The sequence below is a fragment of the Anastrepha obliqua genome, chromosome 1, assembly GCF_027943255.1.
Source record: "Anastrepha obliqua isolate idAnaObli1 chromosome 1, idAnaObli1_1.0, whole genome shotgun sequence".
NCBI classification, from domain to species: domain Eukaryota; kingdom Metazoa; phylum Arthropoda; class Insecta; order Diptera; family Tephritidae; genus Anastrepha; species Anastrepha obliqua.
In genome coordinates, this window is record NC_072892.1 from 27,266,193 (window position 1) to 27,291,904 (window position 25,712).

General features: G+C 36.7%; 1 protein-coding gene across 3 annotated transcripts in view; it reads left to right on the plus strand.

Moving 5' to 3' along the window:
• Positions 1-25,239, plus strand: part of LOC129251735 (protein neuralized) — a 68,681-nt gene extending 43,442 nt beyond the window's left edge. For all 3 annotated transcript variants that reach the window (XM_054890857.1, XM_054890856.1, XM_054890855.1), the window contains 2 exons: positions 20,320-22,145; positions 22,271-25,239. In XM_054890857.1, coding sequence (XP_054746832.1) covers positions 20,320-22,145; positions 22,271-22,531 — 2,087 coding nt within the window. In that variant the 3' untranslated portion in view covers positions 22,532-25,239. The remainder of the gene's footprint in view (positions 1-20,319; positions 22,146-22,270) is intronic.
• Positions 25,240-25,712: the final 473 nt, after the last annotated feature.

The window sequence follows — 25,712 nt, forward strand, 5'->3', positions numbered from 1 at the left end:
GTAAACTGTCTGTTGGGTAGTCTGCCTGAGCTACGGGCAAAAATTTGTGGTGTACAACACCGTTGTAATCTATAAAAACCTGAAAAAATTAGTATCGCTTTCTGCTTTGACTGAAAAAGATGTGGTTGTTTTTGGTCTTGGCTCATTCGGAGCTTTCCACTCACTCCCTGATATCTGGATTGCGTGTCGTTCTCATAAACCCACGTCTCGTCTCCAGTAATGATGCGTTTGATGAATGTTGAGTCGGATTCAGGCTTGGCAATCATGTCTTTGGCGATATCGACGCGGTCTATTTTTTGCATGACATTCAGTAGCTTTGGAACGAACTTTGCAGCAACCTGATGCAAACCCAATCATAAACTAAATATCCTGAACAGATCTATAAACAATATTCAAGTTCCCTGCCAGTTCTCTGATGGTTAGTTTTCGGTTATTGATCAACTTTTCTTACACTTTAATTGATGTTTTCATTAGTTTTCGATGTCGACGGCCTGCCACTATGTTATGAAATCAAAATAAAAAGTTGTACAGTGTTAGTCTCGTAACTCAATAGCCGCATCTCGTATAAAAGACTAAGATTTCTGAAACGAGAGTTATACAGTTTTGCAGTAAACAGTGGATTGTTATGTCAAGTTTTACCAAAAATGGACGCACCGTCGAAAACTTCGAAAGAGATAGCCGAAAGAGTTGATGAAATACGATGTGTAATTTTTATTATTTCTATAACATTTACGCAAATACACTACACAACATTTTTATTGCAATCGCGATAAAGTTACAAAGCGTAACACAATTCGCCGGTCGTTGTAAGCAATCTCGCCATGCATAGCTTGTTTTACATGCATCAACAACAATGCATACAATTTATCTATTAGATTACAAATATCTCTTTTTTTAGTTCTTTTCCCTTTGCAGGCGTAAGATATCCAATAACTGGACAGCTCTCGAATTCGCAATGTACTCATAGTCTCCTACTTCACTTTATTGTGCCATTTTGACGCGTTTGTTGTTGTTATTGTTGCTGTAGCTTCTTCTTGTTTTGCGGTTTGCGTTGTCCAAAGCCTCATATTTCGCAATGCACACCAACAAACAACCTCTGTCGCAGTGCATTGCACTCCACTTTGACCTCAACGACTGGCTGACAACTCTATCGCAATTGTCCAACTGATGAGCTCCCATGCATTCTAAAGTATCAGAGGCGGCAGTTCTCTCGTTACTATTTGTTTGCTTTATTTTTTTCGATAAAATTGAAAAGTGCACTGTTTTGTTTTGTTTTGAAGAATAAAAATAGCGGAAATACGCCGCTGTCGCCGACAAGTGCAGTGCCCACTACTATTTAGCCGAGTCGTGTGTACATTTTCACAGATTAAGAAGTTCATCACACTTGATGTTCGCTCACTCGTTCATCTAAGCTGCTGCCGACTCGCTTTGCTGGCGGGCTGTTTGCCTGGCTATCGGCGGCAGTTTCTCAACTGTTTAACTGGCCTTTGTCCCTTCTTTGGCTGAGCGATTTTCAATGCATACTTTAATACTTTTGTGTACAGAAGTAAATATATATGTTTTCATTTTAGTATTGTGGTTATTTCGCAGAAACACTTCGCTGCCTCGGTTAGCTTTTGTGGCTTCCCTTCGTTTTATTTTTTGCATTCAAATAGTTTTGCTTCGTTGCGCCTCACTGCCTCCAATGCGACATAAATCTCAAAGTATGCAAATCAGCGGAAGTGACCATTGCCAGGCCGCGTTACCAGCGATCTGGGAAATGATTTTATGCGGCTTTTGTTTTCCACAAATTGCAATCTTTTGATAATTATACGTTTTCAAAACTTCTTTTATTGTATCTACAACTTTTACACTACATGAGCAAGTGATTGGATGGCTATTGAGTTGACAAACTAAGTTTATCTGAATTGATAAGACTGGGAGAATCTGTTTGATCTTAATGCTCTAGGAGAAAGTAGAAATCCATTTTCGGTAAATGCTCCCAAGCACTCTCGCAAAATATTACCAACACGCAATACAGTTCTTAAAATTCAGCACCAGTGTATTAAAAAAATAAATAAATAATTGGCGCGCACACTTCTGTTAGGTGTTTGACCAGCTCCTCCTCGTACGTACAATTTTAAGTCGACTCCGAACAGCAGATATTTTTTTATGAGGAGCTTTTCCATGGCAGAAATACTCTCGGAGGTTTGCCATGCCTGCCGAAGGGCGATCGCTATGAGAAAAAACCGTTTCTATTATTTGATGTTCATGCACGGAGATTGGAACCTACGTATTCCCGAAAGGTTGCTCCTGAAAGTTGCTTGGAAGCTAAAAAACCAATCTTCGCTAACAAACATTCTCTAATTTGTTACTGTAAGATTAATAATTATTAAAAAAAAACATTCCCGGAATACCAACAATTAAAGACAGTAGATATTGAGTTATGGCACACACGTCAAAAATAAAAAAATTCAGAATAAGGCTTCAAAGTCGAAAAGATAAGAAATCAGGTCTGATCTTTCAATTTTGACACAAGCATTACGTAATTTACACATCTCGGCTTAAATTCATTGCAGACAGGACCATAATTTTAGCTTTGCCTTACATTTTTGATTTGAACCGCGGTGCTGTTCACTGTCCAGTGCTACTTCAGAGGATTTGCTTTAATATTCCAGCCAGAGATCTTCGTAGTTCGTAGTTGGTCTCTCAAAATCGCATTATCCTCTAATGCTCCTATTACTAGAGTACTAATAGGACTATGAATAAGTTCGTGCGGTTTTTTCGAAATTTGAAACTTTATTGACGTAAAATGGTTACAAATTTAATATTCAAAGTATTGTCCATCGCTTACTACTACTTTTTCCCATCTTTCTGGCAATTCACGGATTCCCTTTGTGAAAAATTCGGTCGGTTTTGCCGCAATCCACGAATCGATCCATTTTTTGACTTCATCGTAATTACGGAAGTGCTGGTCAGCCAGGCCATGTTGCATCGATCGGAAGAGATAGTAATCGGATGGCGCAAGATCTGGACTATACGGCGGGTGGGGTAGGACATCCCATTTGAGCGTTTCTAAGTATGTTTTGACCACTTGTGCAACATGTGGCCGAGCATTGTCATGTTGCAAAATAACTTTGTCGTGTCTATCGGCGTATTGCGGCCGTTTTTCTCGCAGTGCTCGGCTCAAACGCATCAATTGTCGTCGGTAGACATCCCCCGTAATCGTTTCATTCGGTTTCAGTAGCTCATAATACACAACACCCAGCTGGTCCCACCAGATACACAGCATAACCTTCAGGCCATGAATATTCTGCGCCGACGTCGATGTTGAAGCATGGCCAGGGTATCCATACGTTGCCCGACATTTTGGATTATCGTAATGGACCCACTTTTCATCGCCAGTCACAATTCGATGCAAAAAACCCTTTCTTTTGTGCCGTTGAAGCAGTTGTTCGCATGCCATAAAACGGCGTTCAACGTCTCTTGGCTTCAATTCATACGGCACCCAATGGCCTACCTTTCGGATCATTCCCATGGCTTTTAAACGTTTGGAAATGGTTGATTGATCAACTCCCAAAGTTTTTGCAACCTCTTCTTGCGTTTGAGCCGGATCTTGATCGAGCAATTCCTCCAATTCGGTATCCATGAACTTTGGCGGCGCACCCTCGCGTTCTTCGTCTTCCAAGCCAAAATCACCACTTTTAAAGCGTGCAAACCACTTCTGGCACGTTCGCTCAGCTAGAGCATGCTCACCATAAACTTCCACCAAGATACGATGACTTTCGGCTGCTTTTTTCTTCATATTAAAATAATGAAGAAGAATTCCCCGCAAAAACACATTATTTGGCACGAAATTCGACATTTTCAAGTGTGGTAAAAATATTGTTGTTTACGCTTCAAATAAAAAACTTATACTGACGTTTGTGCCTTACGACAGTAGCTCTCCAATGAATGTTTGGAAATGTGGATCGATGGAATAATCAAGTTACGCCATCTGTTGTAAAACCGCACGAACTTATTCATAGTCCTATTAATTGAGTTTAACAAAATCTCTAAATTTATTGAGGCAGATTTTTCATGTTCAAAAGATTGTCTATTGAATTGTTTGAATTTTTATTAAAAATTCTTTAATTGTATTTCCTTTTTCTTTAATGCCTATTAACCTTAAAATATGTCCACTTAGTATATATGAATTTATTGTATGCATTGACTTGATAAATAAATAAAAATATATTCTTGAGATATTCTGCAAAAAAAAGTTTGATTTCTTTAACCCTCTCTTAAAATTATTAACAGTTTATCCGCTCGGTTAGTAACGGCCGCTTTCTTTATGAGATTAGAAAATGGTTTAAAAAGCATAATCTGCATCTATGGATGTCCCTAGGTCTCTAACCAACTGTTAGTCTTTATCAAATTAGTCGTCGAGCTAAGATTTACGTCTCCTTATTTGTAGTCCAAAATTACGAAAGTGTCACGCATAAAGTTACCGTTAGTGGATTAAGTTAACGACTGAGTTGATGATCAGGATTTAGTGATGAAACAGCATTAATAACAAGCCTGGAATCAATATCACATTCAATATAAAATATTTCAATTGTCCAAAGAATGCTGAAGAATTCTTGCAACTTGTTCAACGAACCCTCCAACATGCGGATGTTGACAGCATTTTATTTTCCTGTATTGTATATATGTACGAATATGTGTATTCGCCGACTGATGACAGTTAGTGAGTGCAACGTGCTACGGAATCACTAATAGTGCTAAAAGACGGCAATAACGCTAATAGTATATTATTAGAGTTTAGCTTAGAAGTTGTAAGAAATGTATAGTTGTAAATGTCAGCAAATACAGGTAGCCAGAGGAAGTGGACAACTGCGGCAAAAAGTTCAAAACACAAAGTAAAAAAATGTACATTAATGCAGGAAAATTGTAGTGGCAAAGTGTGATATCACAAGAAATCAGACATTTATAGTAAATAAATAAAGGGTCTTTCAAAAGACGCGCTCAGAAGATGTTTTAAAATAAAACATGTAAAAATTCAGCTTCATTCAGTTTTTTTAATTTTTTTTTCATAATATGGCTTTCAATAATTTATATGTGAATACAAAACTATCCCTCCTAACAGTCAACCTAATCTTCACGTGGTGCCCACTGTTTAAAACGGATGAGGCTCTGACGACCGAGTAAAGGCTATATAACTTTGCCAACTGTGACAGAAGCTAACATTTTTGGCAGCAAGTCTGGGATCTTTAGCCGAAACCTCGGCATCAGAATCGGAAAGGTAGGCTGGTAACCTGCTAATCTTAAACCTTATACTATCAACGAAACCACCACAAAAAAGCCTCGAATAAAACAAACTGCTGTGGCTCTTTGCTCCCACGCGGGATAATAGGAAATTATATTTACATATATATGAGCACGTCCATAGGCTGTCATACGAGAATTACAATTTTTAAGATAATTCATGAATGTATAATTGTAGAGAGCGTCGAGACATCGATGTTAAAGGCTACTTTGCGCTAAAGCAGCAATACTCTCAACAGGACGTCCAGTTCTTGGTCTGTCAGTCCTTCTTCTAAGCTAACAGAATCAGTTTCTTAAAATTTTTTCACCAAAATGGTCGGAGCATTGCGAGAAGTGTATCTTTCTAAAAGGGGACTATGTTGGAAAAAAACACAATTTTTAAGAAATGGTTTGTTCGGGTACGCGGGTACTTATTGAACCTCACTCATAAATAAATAAATATTTCCCTTTCCTTAGTTGAATAATGTTTTTCTAGTTAGTTACATATTTGCCCAATTAGAGTTGAAATTACCAACCTAGGGTAAGAGAAACGTATTTAGTTGCATCTGCTGGTGCCACTGTCACTCTAAATCTGAATTAAGTATGAAATGTTTCTTCTTTAATATCATTTAAATTTTTAATTGTGCAGCCCGGGAACATCTGCTGTGGTACCATAAAATTTGCACACAATACAACACATTTCGGCGCGCGTTGGCGGCATAATTACATTTGCCAGTGCTGGCTTCAGTTCAGTTGAGGGTATTATGTCAAATTGACATGCTAACCACATTTCTCAAGCCAAGTCATCCAACTGTCAAGTGAATGCGAGGCACTAAGAAGATGTGGCAGAAGTGCAAGGGTGCAAAGTAAAAGCCGCCTGCCCAACCGTCTTTTGCCATCTCTACAGCATGAATAATAACAACAACAAAGCGCATACCATAAAAGATGCAAAACCCAAAGTAACAAAAGAAATTACATTTAGTAAAATAAAATCTCAAATCTTATTGGTGGCAAGACGCCAGACCATAGTTGAGCGGCTGGCAAGTGACTCTGAGAGTCCATTCCATGCTTGAAATGTTGTGTGCACAAAAAACATTGGCGCTCATACTTTCGCAAAGCGTCCAACAAGCATTTGTACAAAAAAGAAATAATACGAACGCAATTGCATACAAAAAATCGTTTTAAGATTTATATTTCAGCTACTTTCGGTTTTCATTGCATCAATTTGAATTATAATTTTTTTCCCCCCTCTACTGAGCTTTTCTACAGTTATATTCTTCACAGTGGCATCTTCAGCACCATGACAAAAACTTCAACTTAAACTTCAAATCTTGCGTTACAATTTCAACTTCATTATACCACACTTTGACAAGACAGCTGTCAGGCGTGCTGTGTTGTAGTGAAGCACTTAAAGGGCGAGGTCAACCTTCACGCTTTTCCCAAGTGTTTTTGACTGCCAGTTTTCAAAATATTCGGCCAAATAATTGCCTTATTTGGCTATAATTAGTGTTGCTACAATTGCCGTCGCACCGTTGCACAGTGCGGCCGATTCCCAAAAAGCTGGCCAAAAGTCGAAAAAAAAGTTTCTAGATAGTTTTTTTGTCTTTGGGTTGGCTACAGTAATGCCTTGAGTAGTGAAAACCGTTCATAGCAACGTCCTGTACCCTAAGTATCCTCTGTATTTTCAGTCGGAACGTGGCCTTCGTTTGAGCATCGTATTACTGTCGATGAATAGTGAAAGTTGTACACATTTGAAAGATTTTGTAATGGAGTAAATTGAACAAAACCAAATGGAATCATCTTCGGAAGGTTAGTAAAATACGACAAATCTTTAGTACATATCAATACCTCGACACAAAATTTTTAGCTGCAGCAATACGTAGATACATTTTTTGCAATTTTTTTTATAAAATTTGAGTTTTCAAACTGTATTGTAATACAACGCCGTCATATGCTGCTTTGAAATCTATTAAAGGTTACTCAAAAAAGTAATGGTTACTGAATAAAACAAGATTCAGCTGCTACCACTTGCTACCTTGCGACCCCGAAAACATATAAATTTACATGCATCTTGATTATGTTCTTGAATATACGCTATTTCACGTGAAGGGGTGGCCAATAGAGGTTTCCACCTGGGGGTGGATTTTCAAAATTTTAAGATCAAATTCGTAATCAGCGACCCCGACAACCCCCGAGTAAGAAATTTTGAATCAATTACTTAATTTTTTGAGTTTTGGCCAGCTTTTCGGGAATCGGCCGCACTGTGCGTTGCAACAACTTTTTCTACCAAATTTTTTGTTTGTTTTTGTGGTCAGTATCGGTTTATCATCTCACTGGTTAAGGGGGTATTCTAGTCTAGAAATTTGAAAAAATCGAAAATTTTTTTTTTTCAAAATTCGATAGTCTAGGTATTCAAAAATATCTTCCTAAAAGGATTTTGCAAAATTCGAATTATTTTCGAAATTACAACTATTTTAGTGACGATAAAAGATAAAATAGCCGATCTGACTATTTTCATAACAAATTTCAATAGTTTTAACGCGTTGTTCTATTGTGTAGTCCTCGGCCAATCTGGAGTGGAGGGAAATGAATGGGCGGATGAGTGTGCAAGGAAACGCTCTGAACTTGACCTTCAGCGAGTGGTAGAGGATATTAGCATTCCTCTAAACTAACTGTATGTACACTGCGATTGACTTAAGCGTAATTGCAGAAACCAATAAAAAGTGGTCTTTAAAGCGCCAATACTGAATCTTAAAAAGACAAAATGTCTGCTTGGAGTCAACAGATCAACTACCAGCGTCCTCACAGGTGTTAAAACAGGTCACTACACTATTGGCACCCTTACCAGTAGAATGGGTGTACCTCACAATGACTGCTGCAGGAGTTGTGGAGATGAAGAAATTGGGTCGGTACAACACCTCCTCTGTGAATGTCCTGCACTTCAAAAAAACCATGCCAAATATCTTGACGATTATTTCTTTGAAGACCTGGGAAATTTGCAAAATGCCTCCCTGGAAGAGCTAGTTATTTTCTTAAAAAGATCTAAGTGGCTTAAGCAACTTAGTAAGAGGATGGAACTCAAATGCAGGTTTCACAATGGGCCTTGAGCTCACTGCGTGTCCTGCAAGCAACCTAACCTAACCCTCGATCGTGACAAAGCGCACATCTGTCTACCTAACACAGGTGACATAAAAAAAGGTCTAGGAAGTATTCACTTTGGGAAGACCCTTTATATAGCATGTTTGTTACAAGCAGAAGTTCATTGAGAACTAGTGCATGGTGAATTGGTTGCATGTTTAATTGAATGGACAACTGACTGCCGATGTCGATGGAAGGAAATCACGTTTTGTATAATTTTTTCCTCTACAACAAAAGAAAGCATAGCAAAGAACTAAAAAAAAATTAGCTACCTTGGCAAGAAATATCAATGACTGTCAGTTTGGCTAGCCACTAGCTATGTGCTCGTATTACTTAACACTCGCATTGGATGTAAAGGATGTGGCTGGCGGGTTGTTGACAGCTACAAGTCTTCTACGCGCAACTTACGTCGCATTCAATGTACTTGACCACAATACTCGCTGGAGTACTGAGCATGAATGAAACTATAATAACGCATAATGATGAATGAATGAATCAATGAGCAATATTATTTCTGAGTATTAGTTGGGTAGTTGCAAAGCGTAGCAAATAAATATGTACTCGTTAATTGTTAAACATGTGGCAATTTGTAATTTGTTGCTAAACCAACTGCAAAAACTAGTAGAAACAAAATAAAAAATTGTAATAATTTCAACTATCTTCTATGCATGCATGTATGTGTGTATAAGTATGTGAATCTGAGAATATGATGCTGGCGACTTCCGTGTTAATTTAATAAGCTTGCCACACATGCGATGCGTTGCACATTTGTTCCATGCAATGCAGTACATTAATGTATTTAATATTTTTTATTATACATACATACATATATATTAATTACACAGAATATTCATAAGCAATAGTAGTGCTTAGAAAAGCTGTGATTCTTTTTTTAATGCCCACAAACGCTTGCGGCGCCTAAGGCTGACTGAATGCCTGCATACCTGCTTGATGTTTGCGAGCCTGTTGCCGACATTGTTGAGATTTTTGCAAATCTAACAGCCGGCAATAAAATTTAGCCACAGTTAATGCTATTGTTGTTTGTAGCATCATAACTGTAAATGCTTTATAGTAATGCGCAACGAGTGACTGAAGACTGCATGCGCCGCCGCCCGTCATCCGTCGATTCATGTCTATACCCACATACATATGTACATATGAATTCTCCCTGCAGGGAGAGCTTACGATAATGTTACACATTTGTAATATTTTGGAAATTGCAACACTTTTAGCTATTAAATTAGCGACTGCCTTCCGAGAAGCGAAACTACAAAACGCCCTTCTCACCCTACGTGGGTTAAACACAGCTCACAGAACAAAACTGCAGTCGATATTTTTTTTTATCTGGCAAAATTCTTAATTTAAGTTTACAAAAGTTATCGAGTTTTTTTCACAATTACCCAAACTTATCAACAATTTAAAGACAGAATACATTTCTAACCAATAGAGTGAACTTTACTAACTGAGCGCTTAAACTATTCATAATATAAAAAATGTCATTTAACTTTAAGTTTTTTCAACTGCCTGATAAAAATAAATTGGTTAGTTCCAAGACTACGGCAAAGCTGATGTAAAAATCAAATATTTTGTTCAGTTATCAGGCGTTTTTTAGCTGCATGAGAACTATCGATATCGATAACTATGGTTTACCAGCTGATAATGGTAAACTGTGTTGACATTTCTGTTCAGTAAGGTTTGCCAAGTCATCATGAATCGTTTAAGGCCAAAACAATGCATTCAAACTGTAGATTTTTACTTAGAAAAAAAAATATGTTTGCGAAGTTTATAGAGCGAAGTGTTGAAGAAAACGCCGAATTTCGATTCGTCGTAGTTCTCAACTTGTTGGTCTTTATCCATCGACTACGGATCTTGTGCCTGTTATAGGCACCTCGCATCTCGTGCAAGTCAAATATCTAATAAATAAAGTTACCCATTGTAGTACCTCGTTATTAGTTCTTGAATTTGGCATTATGGACTGTAAGGTAATATTTTCTACAAAAAGATAATCATTTATGCATAAGTTAAAGATTTGATAAAATGTTTTTGAGCGAAAGCGCGCAATAAATCTTGTTTGTTTGTCAGACGCACACTAATTGACTGCACTTGCGACTCTTATCGCTAATTGTTTCTGTGTAGAAAGAGGAAGAAGCATTGCTTGACAAGAATGTGGCCACGTGGTCTAAAATCACTAGAAGCGCACCATTCCAGTACTATTTTACTTCCCTGCAGGCCATTGCTTGCTTATTATATTTTCTTGGTCATATCATTCCATGGTCGCCACTCTGTTATACTCAAACCGATATTTTAGGCATTTTTCTCACCTGAAAAATAAATTCATAACAAATTATGCACTTTTTTGTATATTTTGCACATTCCACTGTTATTTTTTTATTTAGTCACAGACCATCAATATCAATTGGTTACACCACCAAACAACAAAAAACGTTTGTAGTCGCAGGCGCTTGTGGTTTTTTGCCTTTTTTGTTTTGGCGATCGCCTCTTTAGTGCTTCCTTACTTTTCATGTTTAGTATTGAGCAAAATATATATTTGTTTTGTTCCGCAAAATCCTTCGTATTTTAGTGTTATTTTTATTTCTTCCTTTTCAATTTACTGTAAAATTTTTTTGTGTTTGTAATAAAATTTTATTTGTTCAGAACAGCAAATGTGTTTGATCAACTAAGCGCACGCTTATCAATTTGAAACGTTTACAAGCTGATGCTTCAAAGGGTTACATTTTTTATGATACAATTCTCGCTGTAAAAGTGTCTAAGCAAAAGTTTTCCTTTCCATTTTTTATGGACGCTTAATGTAGAAAATACTCGCCTTCTCCTTTCTTTGAAGATAATACAGACTAGGGAATGAACAAACATCGATATTTAAGGCCGAACTGAATTGCGGCAAATTTGAGCCGAGGTGAACCGAAAACAAGTAAAAGACAAGCAATGGTTTTCCAAAAATCAAATATTTTTATTAATAAAAAAACCCAAGAGTCTTCATAACATTAATTTCATATACTTATACATTAAGTTTGTAAAAATAACAAAAAACACTTCGTCTATCTACCGGCACAGATCTGACTTGCAGCATAGAACAACTGCTTACTAGTCACACTCGGTGGAGATGATATTTCCAAGCGATCGGAAAAAAATGTGGGTATTCAAAATGTTACAAAAACTACAGATTTATAACATTTTTGAACAAAAATATTTACCGAAATGTTCAGGCAAAGTTCGGTTCTTTTTGATCGAAGTTCTTTTTGGCTTAGCTCTAATACATACAAAATATGTGTTTATACATTATAGAGGAAGTGCAGGGTTGTATTCGGCAGCGCTGGCTTGGAAATTATAAAGTGATAGCACCAAATTTTGCAGCTACAGTAATCCTAAAACTAATATTTGGGATAAATGGTGTGTCACGGGCGTGCTTCTTTTTAAAAATGCCATAAAAGCACCATTAATAATGTTTCAGTGGTCTTTGGTTTATTATAAAGAATGAGCCTGCCAATTAATTGTGAAATATGGTATAACTTCGTTCAAATGGGTATTTCGATTCGCCCTGCAGTATCCCACTTTTCAATCTAATTTTGCCGTATTGCAATATTTGTTTCTGGATGCATGACGTCGATTTTTAACGACAATCCATAAATCTGGAAGTATGTAAGTTTTCAATATTCTGAAACGTTGTAGGAGCGTAGATAGATAGATAGATTACTTCGAGGTTTGCGCTTCGACCTCAAAGTCTTTTGTACCCTCTGTACCTCATCCAGACCCAGTTCCCTTATTAAAATCAGGATAGAGCTGGGTTGTATTCAGCGTATGTGCCTTTCTTCTGGCTGCAGTTAGCCGAAATATCTCAACCTCCTTCGCGCTATAGCTCTTCATTCAAGGAGAAGGTGCATTGGAGTCTCCTGGGATTGGGCGAATCAGTGGATCATATGTAGATGACTACGCAGTCTGAAGTAGCTTGTGAGAATATCCGCGAGCATTCTCAGTTTATCGTTGGGGAGGGTTATGAGTCTTTTGAACTTCGTTTGGTTGTATCCAATAAGGATTTCGCATGTCGCAGCCCCATAATTCGAGCATAACGGGACTAATTTCGCATCCCTGATTCTGGGTTCATGTCACTCTCTTGAGCGTGAAATAACTGTCGAAGTCAAAATTACTGTCAATGTCAAAATTACAAAAAATGTAAATATGCCACTGAAACCAGGTGAAATGAATTTTTAGTTTTTTTTCATATGAAATATGAAACATGTTTCACGCATTCTCGATATCTAGTTTTCGCTTGCAATATTCATAATGCATATATTTAATCCCGCACTGTCACCATTTCCAGTGCCGCTGCTTGAACTGCTGCGCATCCAAATGCATTTGAAGCTGCAGCTGCTTACTCGCTCTCATCAAACATGTTTCAGTTCACTACAATAGTCGTACGTGCCTTTTTTTTGCCTGGATTCGTGTACATACGCACATAAATACGATTCATTCTCTATCTGCAATCAAAGTGCCAGTTCATTTGATACCGCGCGTAAGTTTGATATGCATACACACATACATACTCACGTGTTTGTGTGCATCAAGTCGCGCTATTAAAGACCGGAAGTAGTGTTGCTTGCTGCGAAGTAGTAGTACTCTGCTTGCCAGCTATGCTGTTATTTTTGCTGCTACGTATCTGCGCTCTTACGCAGTCTACTTCCTTTCTACGGTCCAAGACTTCTCATCCTTGCTTGGTGTTTTTGTTTTATGTCCTCCCCATCGCCTCAAGAGACCGGATGTATTCTTAATATTCATCCCGTTTTATGCATATCCGTAACGCTGGCTGTCGCTTTGTCCTACACATTAGGATATGTATGTAAGTATATCAATATGAGGTTGTGTACATATGCACATATGCTTACAGCTTGCCTTGCCCGAAACAAGTTCGTGATTTTTACCGCTGCTGGCTCCCCTCTACTCGTATAGTACGTAGTTCATTCGCTCGCCTGGCTGAGCTCAAACTCAATTGCATTTAGCAGACTTTGGGTTCAGACGTTAGTGGTATTGAATTTCATTTTTAAGCGTGTCTAAGTCCAGGTTTAATGCCCCCTCTTTTTCTCATGTACTACACCTTATTAACTGTATATAAAATTTGTGTGCATGTGAATGTTTGTGTGCACATACATGTGTATCCCTCTTCCAACCAACCCTTCTCGGCTTGAAGTGTATTGCATTTTTAAGTAGTTACTTCTTGTATTACTACCTCAAACCTTGTTTTATCAAAGTGTTTTCTCCCTTCGACTTAAACGTTTCTTACTCATCGTTCATATGTAGATTCATAGCTTTTGATATTAAGCAGTTATCAATTTTTCGGCGTTCTACTTTTTTCAACACTTACTCCTCACATACATTCGCACACAAACATTTTTTTTTTTGTTAGAAACCCTGGCAGTTCGCTACAACTTTGCATTGTTTGGCTGCGTGTGTGTATGTGTGCTTTGCGTTGCGCGTGTATTTTTGGAAATTTGAACATCTGCCGTTCTCATTTGCTTTACTTACTTTAGTGCTACTTTTTTCTGTTTGCTCGCAGTTGCATTTTGAATTTACCTTCATTGGGATTTTACGTTAAATTTCAACCCCCAAATATTATCTACAAACTGCCTTACAACCTATTTGTGAGTAATTGTGTGCAATGAGCGCGTTGTATTATAGTGACTTTTTAAGGGCGCAATAGCGAACGTTTCACATTTTGTTTGGTCTCTAGTTCCTGGGGCGCATGAAATGCATTTGTCTGCTTTTGCTCCCTCCTTTACTTGAGCCTTTTTGTTTATTCTCTTTGCCCGATTGAGGGGTTGCAAAAATCACCTTTCACCAATTTGAGAATGAATTTTTACTTAAAATCACTCAGATATGCGCTCACTTAATTCCGATTTGTTAGTTGTATTACACTCGTATACTTTTGGTTTATTACATTTGAGTCAGTTTCGAATTGAGTATGAAAAAAAAGCAACAGGATATTTTGAGGAGGAAAAAATTCTATGAGCGGCATCAAAATTATTAAATTAAACTAAAAAATACAAAAGTTATGTTTTAAGAAATCTATCATTAGTTTGAAAAGTCCTGTAAGAATATGGACAGGCTAATGAAGCAAGAGCGCAGAGTGGGACTAATTAGCATTTATTAATTAAAATATGAACTATTTGGCTTGAGCTCTAGCTTTTCATTGCTTGGAGTTTGCACTAATATTTTTTTTTCAAAAAACTATCTATTAAGCCCGTTGAGAATTTCACAGATGCGCGCTTTGAAATAATAAACATATATCGCAGCTTAGTTCAACTTTAATAGAACTTAAAAATAATTTGAAACTATTAATTTGCTTTGATCAATCATACATTGAGAGAATATTTGTGCGATTGCATGTCAAGTGATCCCAGTATTTTGGACATTATCATGTCGATTCTCTTAACCCTTTTGCATCACCGCTTGAAATGCTCGATGTACTTAAAATACCAAGCGCCGGCAAGACTTTTACTGTCTGAAAAAGAATGTCACATGATTACCAAAATTATTTATTTTGCTCAAACTAAAAAAAAAATAAATTGCGGATTATTCTGTACTTGATGATAAGAGAGAGTTTTTGTTCGCGGATTATTCCGACGGATGATGCAAATGGATTAAATATTGGGTTATTTTTAGGCTTGAGGCAATAAGAAGTAAACTGGAAAAATTTAATAATTTTTAGATTTGTTCAATTTAAAAAATTCTGCTATAGGTTGTTTTCAAAGGAGGCTTTTGTGACTTTATACGGGCACTATATATTATAGGCAAAATACAAAAAAAAAAAATCCGTACTCGCCCGGAAGGATTTGGAGGAATTCGGTGCCGATATATATATGTATATATTTTTTTTTGCAAGACTAATTTTCATTTCTTTTTCAATTATTTTGTACTTATAGACGCAAAAGAAGTTATCAAATAAATATTGTAAATAAAACTTAGCTGATATGCAAGTTTATGCGTTGACTCTGAAGTTTTCGTTAGCTATCATATTTTCTAAAATAATCATAACGAGCGAACTAAAAAATCATTAGTTAATCAGTGTTTAAGTGAAGTGAAATTGCCCTTTAAGTAGTCGGATCGGCAGTGGACTCTTGTCAAGTTAACCACAGCATTATCATTTACAATCATTCGTACAGTTTTCCGCGAAATATAAGATTATCAAAAGTGGAAGTTCAGAAAGCACCGACACTCACACTCGAAAATATCAATGTATCATCGGAATCATTCACTTGTTCGTTAATAATTTTTTTGCTGACATTCAGTATAAAAAGAAATGTTTATCTCAAAACACTTATCGGCATAGTACAAGCATATGTCGCGACAAAAAAGTGACAGCACTTGTAGCCAAAAAAGAAGTAAAGTTAAAAAAAGTACGTAAAAAATGTACTCGTATGTGTGTATGTATACATATATTGGTCACATAAAAAATTGCGGGCCGACAGCAGCACGCCAAACAGATGATGATTGCGGTTAAAAATATTTCAACGGCAGCAGTTCAATTGCCTTTTCAACCAGAGTATTTCAAAGGAAAAGTAGAGAATGATCTGAAACAAAAACTGCGCACATAAATACATCTATGTATATTTGTATATATGTACATATAATGCATGGCCATTCAGATCTAGTTAATGATGACACCATCGTGGTCAAAAGTCTCAGTTATATTGGAGGGTTCGAAAGCAACCTAGATAAAAAAGAGTCTATAAAAAGTAGCGTAATTTAAAGCAAAAACAAATGTGAACAAACACAAATACAGCTTCGAATTGATATGTGCAGAGTCTTTCAAGTTCGGGCTACTTTTTTAGTCGCCAAGTTCACCCGTTTAAACGCCTCTGAATAGATAGATAGATAGATACTAACCCAAAAACAAGAATTGCTTATTTCTCCATTTCTCCAAAATAATTCACATCTACCCCTTGTGCACTCGGTGGATGTTGGAATGTATCATTTCGTATTCGTGAAATATACACTCTCTACTACAATAGAGAGTGATAAGTTTTAACTATTTATTTATTAATTTTGTAATTTCAATCATTTTTTTTTTATAAAACTACACTTCATACCACAACAAGAATCATAGAAAACAAAGTTTCGAACTTTGTATAAAATTTGTAAAAATTCAGCAAATTTTCATCAGAAATTCAAACTTTTTTACTTTTAGAACATTTTTGGGTATGCCGTTTTATATATTATTGAGTCTCGGTGCAAGTTTCAAGTACATATATCAAAAATCAAACTGATTTTTTAGAATTTTTTCAGTCATGATCTTGAGCATTTTCTCCATTTAACGTCTACGTCTTTTATATGGAAGAAAACACCTAACACCGTCAGCAGAAAAAATTTCAAAATTTAACGCGGTTTTTGAACCACTTGAAAATAGAATTTTTATTATACAAAATTCAATGATATATAAAAGTGCATACCCGAAAATTTTCTAAAAATTCTGAGTATAAAGTTTAAAATTTTAATAAAAAATTGGCCGAATTTTTTAAAATTGTATACAAAAAACTTGAAAGATCCTGTGTATGTACTATATGTACCTGGGTAGAGTATAGGAGTAAGCTTTGTAAAGGCACCGACTATGCGCTGACATTCTCTCCATATCATACGCAAGCGCATATTCGTAATTATAAACGGCATTCGCACCGTAAGCAGGAGCAGGCCACCGCAGCTGGCTCAACACTTCAACGTATAAACTTGTAGCATATGAACATACCTAACTTATGGATGGTTAATGTACATATGTTTGTATGCACGTATGTAAACATAAAACTATTTATAAACGATGCATCAAGTTTTGAAGAAATGCGAAAATGATGAAACATAAAAAAAGCTACCCAAAATAGCAGCAGTTGCGAAGGAATTCTACCAAGAAAAAGCTATCAAGTCAATTTTATTAAAAAAAAAAAATAAGGTAGGCTGAAGCTCGGTCCGGGCCGAACTTTATATACGCGCGCACATTTTAGTAAAATGTAATTCTGCCTAGCTGTTAATTTTCGAAATCAAAAATCTCATAGACAATGAGAGTTATAGGGGATAACATCAGAGGGACAAACAGAAATTTAATCTTGACATATAAAAAGTGTATAGGTTAGGTTACGGTGGTAGTCGGTCTGTGCGACCAACTCACTTAGACCTTACAGGTCCGTTGTTACACCACTGTGCGGCACGGAACCTCATTTATTTTTCTTCGTGGAACCATTTTGTGGTTCTTATGAAACGCAGGATTGATTCCATCCTCACGCCAGACATCTGCTCTGATTTTACCCAAGGCCGGAGGGACAATTGCAAAGGAAGTGCTCTACTGTTTCTTCCTCTTCCTCATCGCTAAAACTTCTACAATTTTCATGGGAGAAAACTCCTAGTCTCATGAAATGCCTGAGAAATAGCCAATGATCGGCCTTCGATATATTCTCTCTCGAAGGACTAAACAGTTCCTTTGTATTTTTCTTATTTATTTGCGGCCATAGTAGCCTGGCTGTGTCTTCATCTTTCTAAAAAGTGTATACAAAATATTTAAATCGGATCTAATTGAAATGGAGAGCAATACGTGTAGTCAGTTTGGTTGAGTTTTATTAAGTTGTTATCGAGATACACGCATCTACTCAAAAAAGGACGAAGTACCACCCATTATTTAAAAATTTTACTTGCGTCGAGTTTTTTTATTATTTCGACCAAATTTGAATCATTTTGTTTCATTTATAACAGATATCGTTTTTTTTTTTTTTAGTTTTAAAAACTGCCATTATAGGCAGGTGGGCGTGATTATTTACGATTTCGCCCATTTTCAATACAAAACTACTTAGACCAGAGAGTAATACCATAGGAGTACTAAGTTTCACTGAGATATATTAATTTTTGGACGAGTTATCGTAACAATGGACAAACATTGCTAAGTCCAATTTTCTCTCTTGATTCGTTTATGCTGCTACATACAACCCTTATGTGAGAAAAATTATAATACCCTTGGGCATAAGTGCGTGGGTATAAAAATGTCAGGAGCTAATATATCCGACAGACGTTCTGACGGACAACCAATCGACTCGGCGTCAGACGGCGGCTGTTGCCAGCAAAGGTCCGCCAAATACATACAAATGATGCATGCAATATATGTAAATATGTCCACATGGAGTTGTGTAGTTTTGTCGGCTGACGCCATCTGAAGGAAAAAACAAAAAACTTGTATTGAAATCAACCGCAACGACGACATAAGGACGATCCGAGACGCGTGCCACTTGCGTGCATAATACCAGCAACAACAGAAAAGCGAAAAAACAACAAAAGAATCAACAATCAGCTACCCTTCTGCTAGCAAAGCCAAAAATAGCGATAAAGGCAACAGACGCGCAGCCGTACAAAAAAATTAACATACGAACACACAGATATTTACGTACATACGAGTATGTACGAGTACGCATGCGCGCCAACGTGTAAATGTGGAGCATTGATGGCGCATCGACATAACATACATATGCACACCTTTACATACCACATACATATGTACATCTTTTAACGTTGCAGACGTTTTGTTGATATAGAAAAGCGCAGGGATCAAGTAATGGCATCTGCTGGCTGACTTGAAAATGAGGACAATAAACTGGTCGATTGGCAAGGATAACAACGACGGGGCACACAAGATGCTGGTATAAAAGCAAAAACAATTGAAACAAATGCCTTTGAGACTATGCCAGTTGAGTATAGGACGACCAAAAAGGATCAAGTAGGCTGTTACCGATGGCTGTAACATGTTTTATTTCTTCACATGCTTTTCTTTTACTTCGAAAATTGGAAAATCGGCATGTGCCAGCTGCTTTTCAAGTGCAGAGGGTCTTGTGTACGTTATATACATATGAATATGTACATAAAAATATACATAATTGCAGAAAATGTAATGGGTATGTGGCTATGTGCATACAAATACATACATACATATGTAAACATTTTAATACAAAAAACCTAACCTACAAAAATCGTAGTTTGTTGTGTTTATATAAGCAGCATTGCTATATATTATATGTACATACGTATGTACATCTATTTGTTGTATGGAGTGTGCTACGAATATGTTGAAAAGAAGAACGTAGTTTTAAGAAAAAACCAAAACAAAATTTTATATGTATTTGATTGAAGCGCACAGGTAGCCGAACAAACGCCAGCAGTTTTTATATAAATGTGAATTTATTTGATTGTTGCATGCACCTGCATAATTCAATGTATTTGCTCTACAAATTTAACATCTCCACAACTAAGTGTTGCTATTGCTAAAAGTGCGTCCCGATCATCAGAAAACATAACTACTTTATTTTATATAAGTGGTCCTATACTGTTAAACTTTCGAGGGTTCATATATAGTTTGTACCTACATACATATCTTCTTCATTTGAAACAACTCATCAGCTTCTCAACTCAACCATATCATATCAATTTAACATTACGAGACTCGTATTACAAATGCTAACATTTTTGACAAAATATTTTCCGGCGCTGCCAGAATCGTAACTATACAAAAGCAGTGGGATCATTATTTTAGTTTTGTGCAGTAAAATATTCGTAAAAAAATAGCTCGTTCTTGGATTTCGAAAAGCGAACCTAAAATATAAAACTCGCACATAGTCCTCTTTACATAAAAGTAAAGACAACTCTGGTAGCCATCTATGGTCAAGCAATTCTCAAATGTAGACAAAAATCAGCTATTTGAACAAATTTTATCGTGAAGAAAATGTTTGATATTTTTGATTTAATAGTTAAAAGAGCTCTGAATAAGGATATTTCCATATGTCAAAAAATATAATTCACTGAATTTGATTTCCTATTCTATACTTATATATGTATGTACATAAATATCTAATCATTCATCTTTTTACTTCCTTTTTCTTCTAGTCCGTCGATCGCCATCCTCCTGCCCTGGTCCCAATAACTTACCACCCCTCCAGTTTCACAGCGTCCACGGTGACAACATACGGATATCACGTGATGGCACCTTAGCGCGTCGCTTCGAGAGTTTCTGCCGCGCAATCACTTTCTCTGCACGTCCGGTGCGCATCAACGAACGTATATGTGTGCGCTTCACGGAGATCTCGAATAATTGGAATGGCGGCATACGTTTCGGCTTCACCAGCAACGATCCTGCAACGCTGGAGGGTGCGCTGCCCAAGTACGCTTGCCCCGATTTAACGAATCGTCCCGGTTTCTGGGCAAAAGCACTGCACGAGCAATATTGCGAAAAAGATAACATACTTTATTACTATGTCAATTCGGCCGGCGATGTAATCTACGGCATCAATAATGTAGAGAAGGGTGTCATACTAAGCGGCATTGACACGCGTGGTCTGCTTTGGACTTTAGTAGACATCTATGGAAATTGCACCGCAATCGAATTTCTAGATTCACGTGTATATATGTATCAGCAGAGCGGTAACGGTCTTGTTGCCGCCGGAGTGGCGTTGCCTGCAGGCAATAGCGCTGTAATTGGCGCTAGTAGCACATTACCTGGACCACAAATACCTCTGAATCCACACCATCCGCATCAGCAGTCACGTCGCTCATTGCCCGCCGTTGAACAGGATTTGGATCGGCATGTGTTGCCCTCAATGCAGTCGTTGAACATTTCAGTAGAGCAAATGCCATACGCGCAAGATATGTCCAATGGGCTGCCACCGTTGCGTTACAATCTCAACGGCCGCCTTATACCGGTACCCTTTCACATTACCAAAGGACGCAATGTGCGTCTCTCATTGGATCGCTTCATTGCGTCGCGCACCGAAAATGATTTCTGCCAGGGATATGTGTTCACAGCACGTCCCATACGTATCGGCGAAAAAGTGATCGTGCAAATACTCAAAACCGAACAGATGTACTTGGGCGCATTGGCGCTTGGCCTTACCTCCTGTAATCCGGCCGCACTACAACCCTCCGATCTACCCAACGATTCTGATTTTCTGCTCGATCGTCCCGAATACTGGGTCGTTAGCAAAGACATCGCTTCACAACCGCAACGCGGTGACGAGATTGCCTTCTTTGTTGCGCCCAACGGTGAAGTGACGATCAGCAAAAACAATGGACCAGCTGTGGTTGTTATGCACGTCGATCAATCGCTGCAATTGTGGGCCTTCCTCGATGTTTACGGCTCAACGCAGTCGGTGCGCATGTTCCGCCAACAACTACCCAACATGGTCAGCTATCCGCAACAACCACTCTCAACCGCACCCTCGTCACAACGCCTGCCACAACACCCCAATATGTCAATCGCCGAATCGATGAATAGTCTGAATAGTCAAATGTCTGAATCGCGTAAGATGTTGCACACTTCCGCGCTTACGGTAGCATCACACAACACCATGAACAGTTCTGCGGCGGCATTAGCCTCGTTGACTGCTAATGCGGCATCGCAAACACATTGTAATGTACCTGTACCGACAGTAGCGGCGGTCACGCCCGTCAACAATGCTAATGGTAATGCCACCGCGACTGCGACGGGTCACATGATCAGTATGCCATCAAGTGGTGATCTTATACAAATACAGCCTAATGGTGGTGGTACTGTGTTGGTTGTGAACTTGCCCCCTGCGAATTCTACACATGAACTAAATAGTGTGGGTGGCGGCGGGGGCGGCGTCGTTGGCAATGGTGTGGGCACTGCGCGGCAACCTACATCAGGTGTGTTGGCGGGCGCCTGTTCGACTATTGGCAATAATCAGTTTATTGAGGTGATTATACATTTAAATTATATTTCTTGGTTCGCCAACGATTGTTAGTGTCTGTAACTGAAACATCTAAAATAATTAGCTGCATTTCTAACCGATTACCCTTCTTTCCTTTTTCTTTTATACAGCCCGCGGCTGCGATGAATGGCTGCAATTCCACCCAAGATATGAGTAAATGGAAGGATGTGGTGGATCACAGTGGAAACGGCGGTACTGGCGCTGAATGCACGATTTGCTACGAAAACCAAATTGACTCAGTGCTCTACATGTGCGGACACATGTGCATGTGTTACGATTGCGCCATCGAGCAATGGCGCGGTGTTGGTGGTGGTCAGTGCCCACTGTGTCGGGCCGTCATACGCGACGTTATACGCACATACACTACATGAGCGAGCGTTTGAGGCGCACATTAAAAGAGAAATGGAAGATAAAAAACCACGCTAAAGCCAAAAGTAGAGTTTCGCCGTAGCTAAAAAACTATTATAATAATGCATAAAACAATTTTAATACAGAGAGAGAGAAAGATGAAAAGTTAATTCCTAATTTTGCTTAAATGTCTCCTAAGATGATATAAAAAATACCAAAACAAAAGCAAACAAATCAAACGAAATCAAATAAGCAACAGTAAAGCCGTCATGTGTTAAAGCTCAGCACGCAAATTATTACTCGCAGTCAAAGACAGTTGAGAATAAGAATTGGGTTGTGGGTGGGGGTAGCGAATAGGCACGTGGCCGTATAACTGAAAAACTCGCAATTTTCGTTGAAGATTAGCATCTACTTTTAAAAGGGCAACCAAACTAAGAGGAACGCTAAACATATAAATTATGAAACGAAAATGTCCATAAATTAATGAGAACTCAGCACTTATGATTAAACGTAAACTAAAGTGTACTAAGAAATACGAAAAAATACAACTTTAAATTAACATTAATATTAAAACGCAGACTAGAATACTTTAAGCAAATAGTTAATGAGAAAAAATTAATTAATTGAACAAAAAGGTAAAATAAAAAAAAGCATTTACTCTAAAGCAGAGCAAACACAAGCGTACATACATACATATGTAGATTTTATATTTAGTAATTACCTATTTGAAGTGCAGAAAAAACGTATCACTGCGAATACACAAAGTAATAACTAAAAAATAAAATAAAAATCGACGACTAGCGTTAAATTTCCAGCGGCGAATTGAAATGCAGCGCTACACGACTAAAGTTGTAAATTAAAATTAGACTTAAAAAAGCAAAATATTATATAATTAATTGAAACGGAACAGAACAATATTCTAAATTTGTGATTTTATAAAAAGCAAAACAAGAAAATAATGAAAGCAGCATTTATTGGCGACTACCAAAATTGTAATTGTAACTAATTATATAAATTTATTATTATTATTATTATTACTGTCATAATTATTATTATTATTAATGCAAAACATGTGTGTGTGTGTTTAGATTTAATTATGTTTTCAAAAATGCGCAAAATTTACTTTGCGAGACTTGATAGAATTTTTTGGTCGCTTAAAATTTTGCTACGTTTATGTAATTAATTAGAAGGCTGATTTTGAGTTAAAAAAGTTACATTTACATGATTGTGCTTTAATATACAATTACCTTTTTCGATTTTTTTCGAATTTTGATTTTATGTTGGCGTGAATAAATTGTAAAGTATTTTATTGGCTTAAAGACGTAATTGTTTTCATGGAACTGAAGTTTTGATGTTTAAAAAATTTACAAAATATGCGTAAATTTATGTAAAAATTTCTGCATTCTTTTGTGATTTGAGTTTTTAAATTTTTTAAAAGCAACATTAATTCCAGCTAACTAACGTATTTTTTTAACGCATATTGCATAGCCTTCTTTGATAAAAATAATCTTTGTAACAAATCAGCCTTTCCTTGAATCAATTAATCACATAATAACAGCATGTATTTCCACATTAGCTATTAATTATATACATATTTATTTAACAATAATGCAGCCATTTTACAATAAATCGGTAACATATTCCTAGTTACAAGCTTGTGTGCACTTTGAAAGAAAAACAGCTCACAAAAAATTTTACTCAATTAAAGTGCGACCGTAATTTTTTTTTTAATTTATACGCAAAACTGCCACAAACGACTAAAAAGACAAATTCAATTCGATTGCTAATTACAACTTATTATATTTTTATGTTGTACAAAATTAAGTAGAAATGCAATTTATACTACAATAACTGCCTAATTATAATATAAGCAAGAATTTGACGACGGACAAACATTAAATTAAACGAACAAACCTATATTTATATTTACCAGTCGGCTTACTTCTGTATTATGATTGTATGCGTGCATTTTATTTATGTAAACTTTCTAATTGTGAATGCGTGAAAACTAGAAAGCTTTTTTATTTTATAAGCATCGGCATGCATTTTCAAAAAAAACTAAGCACTTTAAGTTACTTTCAAACAATTGTAAAAAAAAACTAATTTTTATGCATACATTTCTTGGGCATTTTCTTTTTTTTATTTTTTTATTGTCAATACACTACTGCAAAAGTATTAAAACAAGGCACTTTTGCACAACAATACTAAATTATAAAGTTAAAAAGATTAATTCAACAATTCAACATAAAGTTAAGAGCATAATTTTATATTTAAAAAGCAAGACATTACAGAAAGCTGAATTTCCATAATTGCTTGGCTTTTCAAATTCGTTAATAGGCACCGCAGTTGCGAAATTTCATATAGTTTGCATTTATTTCAAGTGATTAATACATTTTGCCTGCTTTGTGGTAAACCTTTTTTATGAGTGTATAATTATTTTTTCCAACCTGCTCTGTACATAAAGTTTATCTAAAGTTTAGTTTTAGTACTACTTTTAAACACACTGCATGCTTCAACTAGCATTCATTCTACTTGACATTTACTTTTTGTTGTCAGCTGTATGTATGTAAATTTGCCTTAAGTTTGTATAAATTGCACTGCTTGCACTAGTTTAAGTTTCATAAATTGACTTGAAATATTTTCCTTTTTTTTTGTTTACTTTTAAGACTTACTTAAGTATAGCGCTAAGTATTTTTTTTTTTTCTTTTTTTGTATTAATTTCTAGTCAACGAATATTGCAAACAAACAAAAAAATGGAATAAATAAATTGAGAAAATCTTATATAAAAACAACAAACGTAACTGATCAATTAATCAATTGCATAGGAATAGGAAAATGCTATTGAAGATTTAAATTGCATTTGTAAGTGGTGGACAGCCAAAAATAATACTGTGTATGAAACATACGAAATGTATAAAACTACACGCAAATTAACCCTAGATCACTAAACTTACATCAGTGGTTTACTCTGTCAATAATCATTCGTCTCACAGACTACAAATTAAAAACTAGTATACGAGTATTTGTATATTTCCTTTTTTTATTTCAAACAAGTGAGTGTAAATTAACGTATATTATTTCTGCTTAGGTTAGGTTGACCTGGCTGGCTGAAAGCCATCACATAGACCTATTGGTCCTTAGTGGTACCAAATGGGGCTTGGCCCTTACGTTTCCTTGTTGTAGGCCAGATGCAATAAGCTTGCA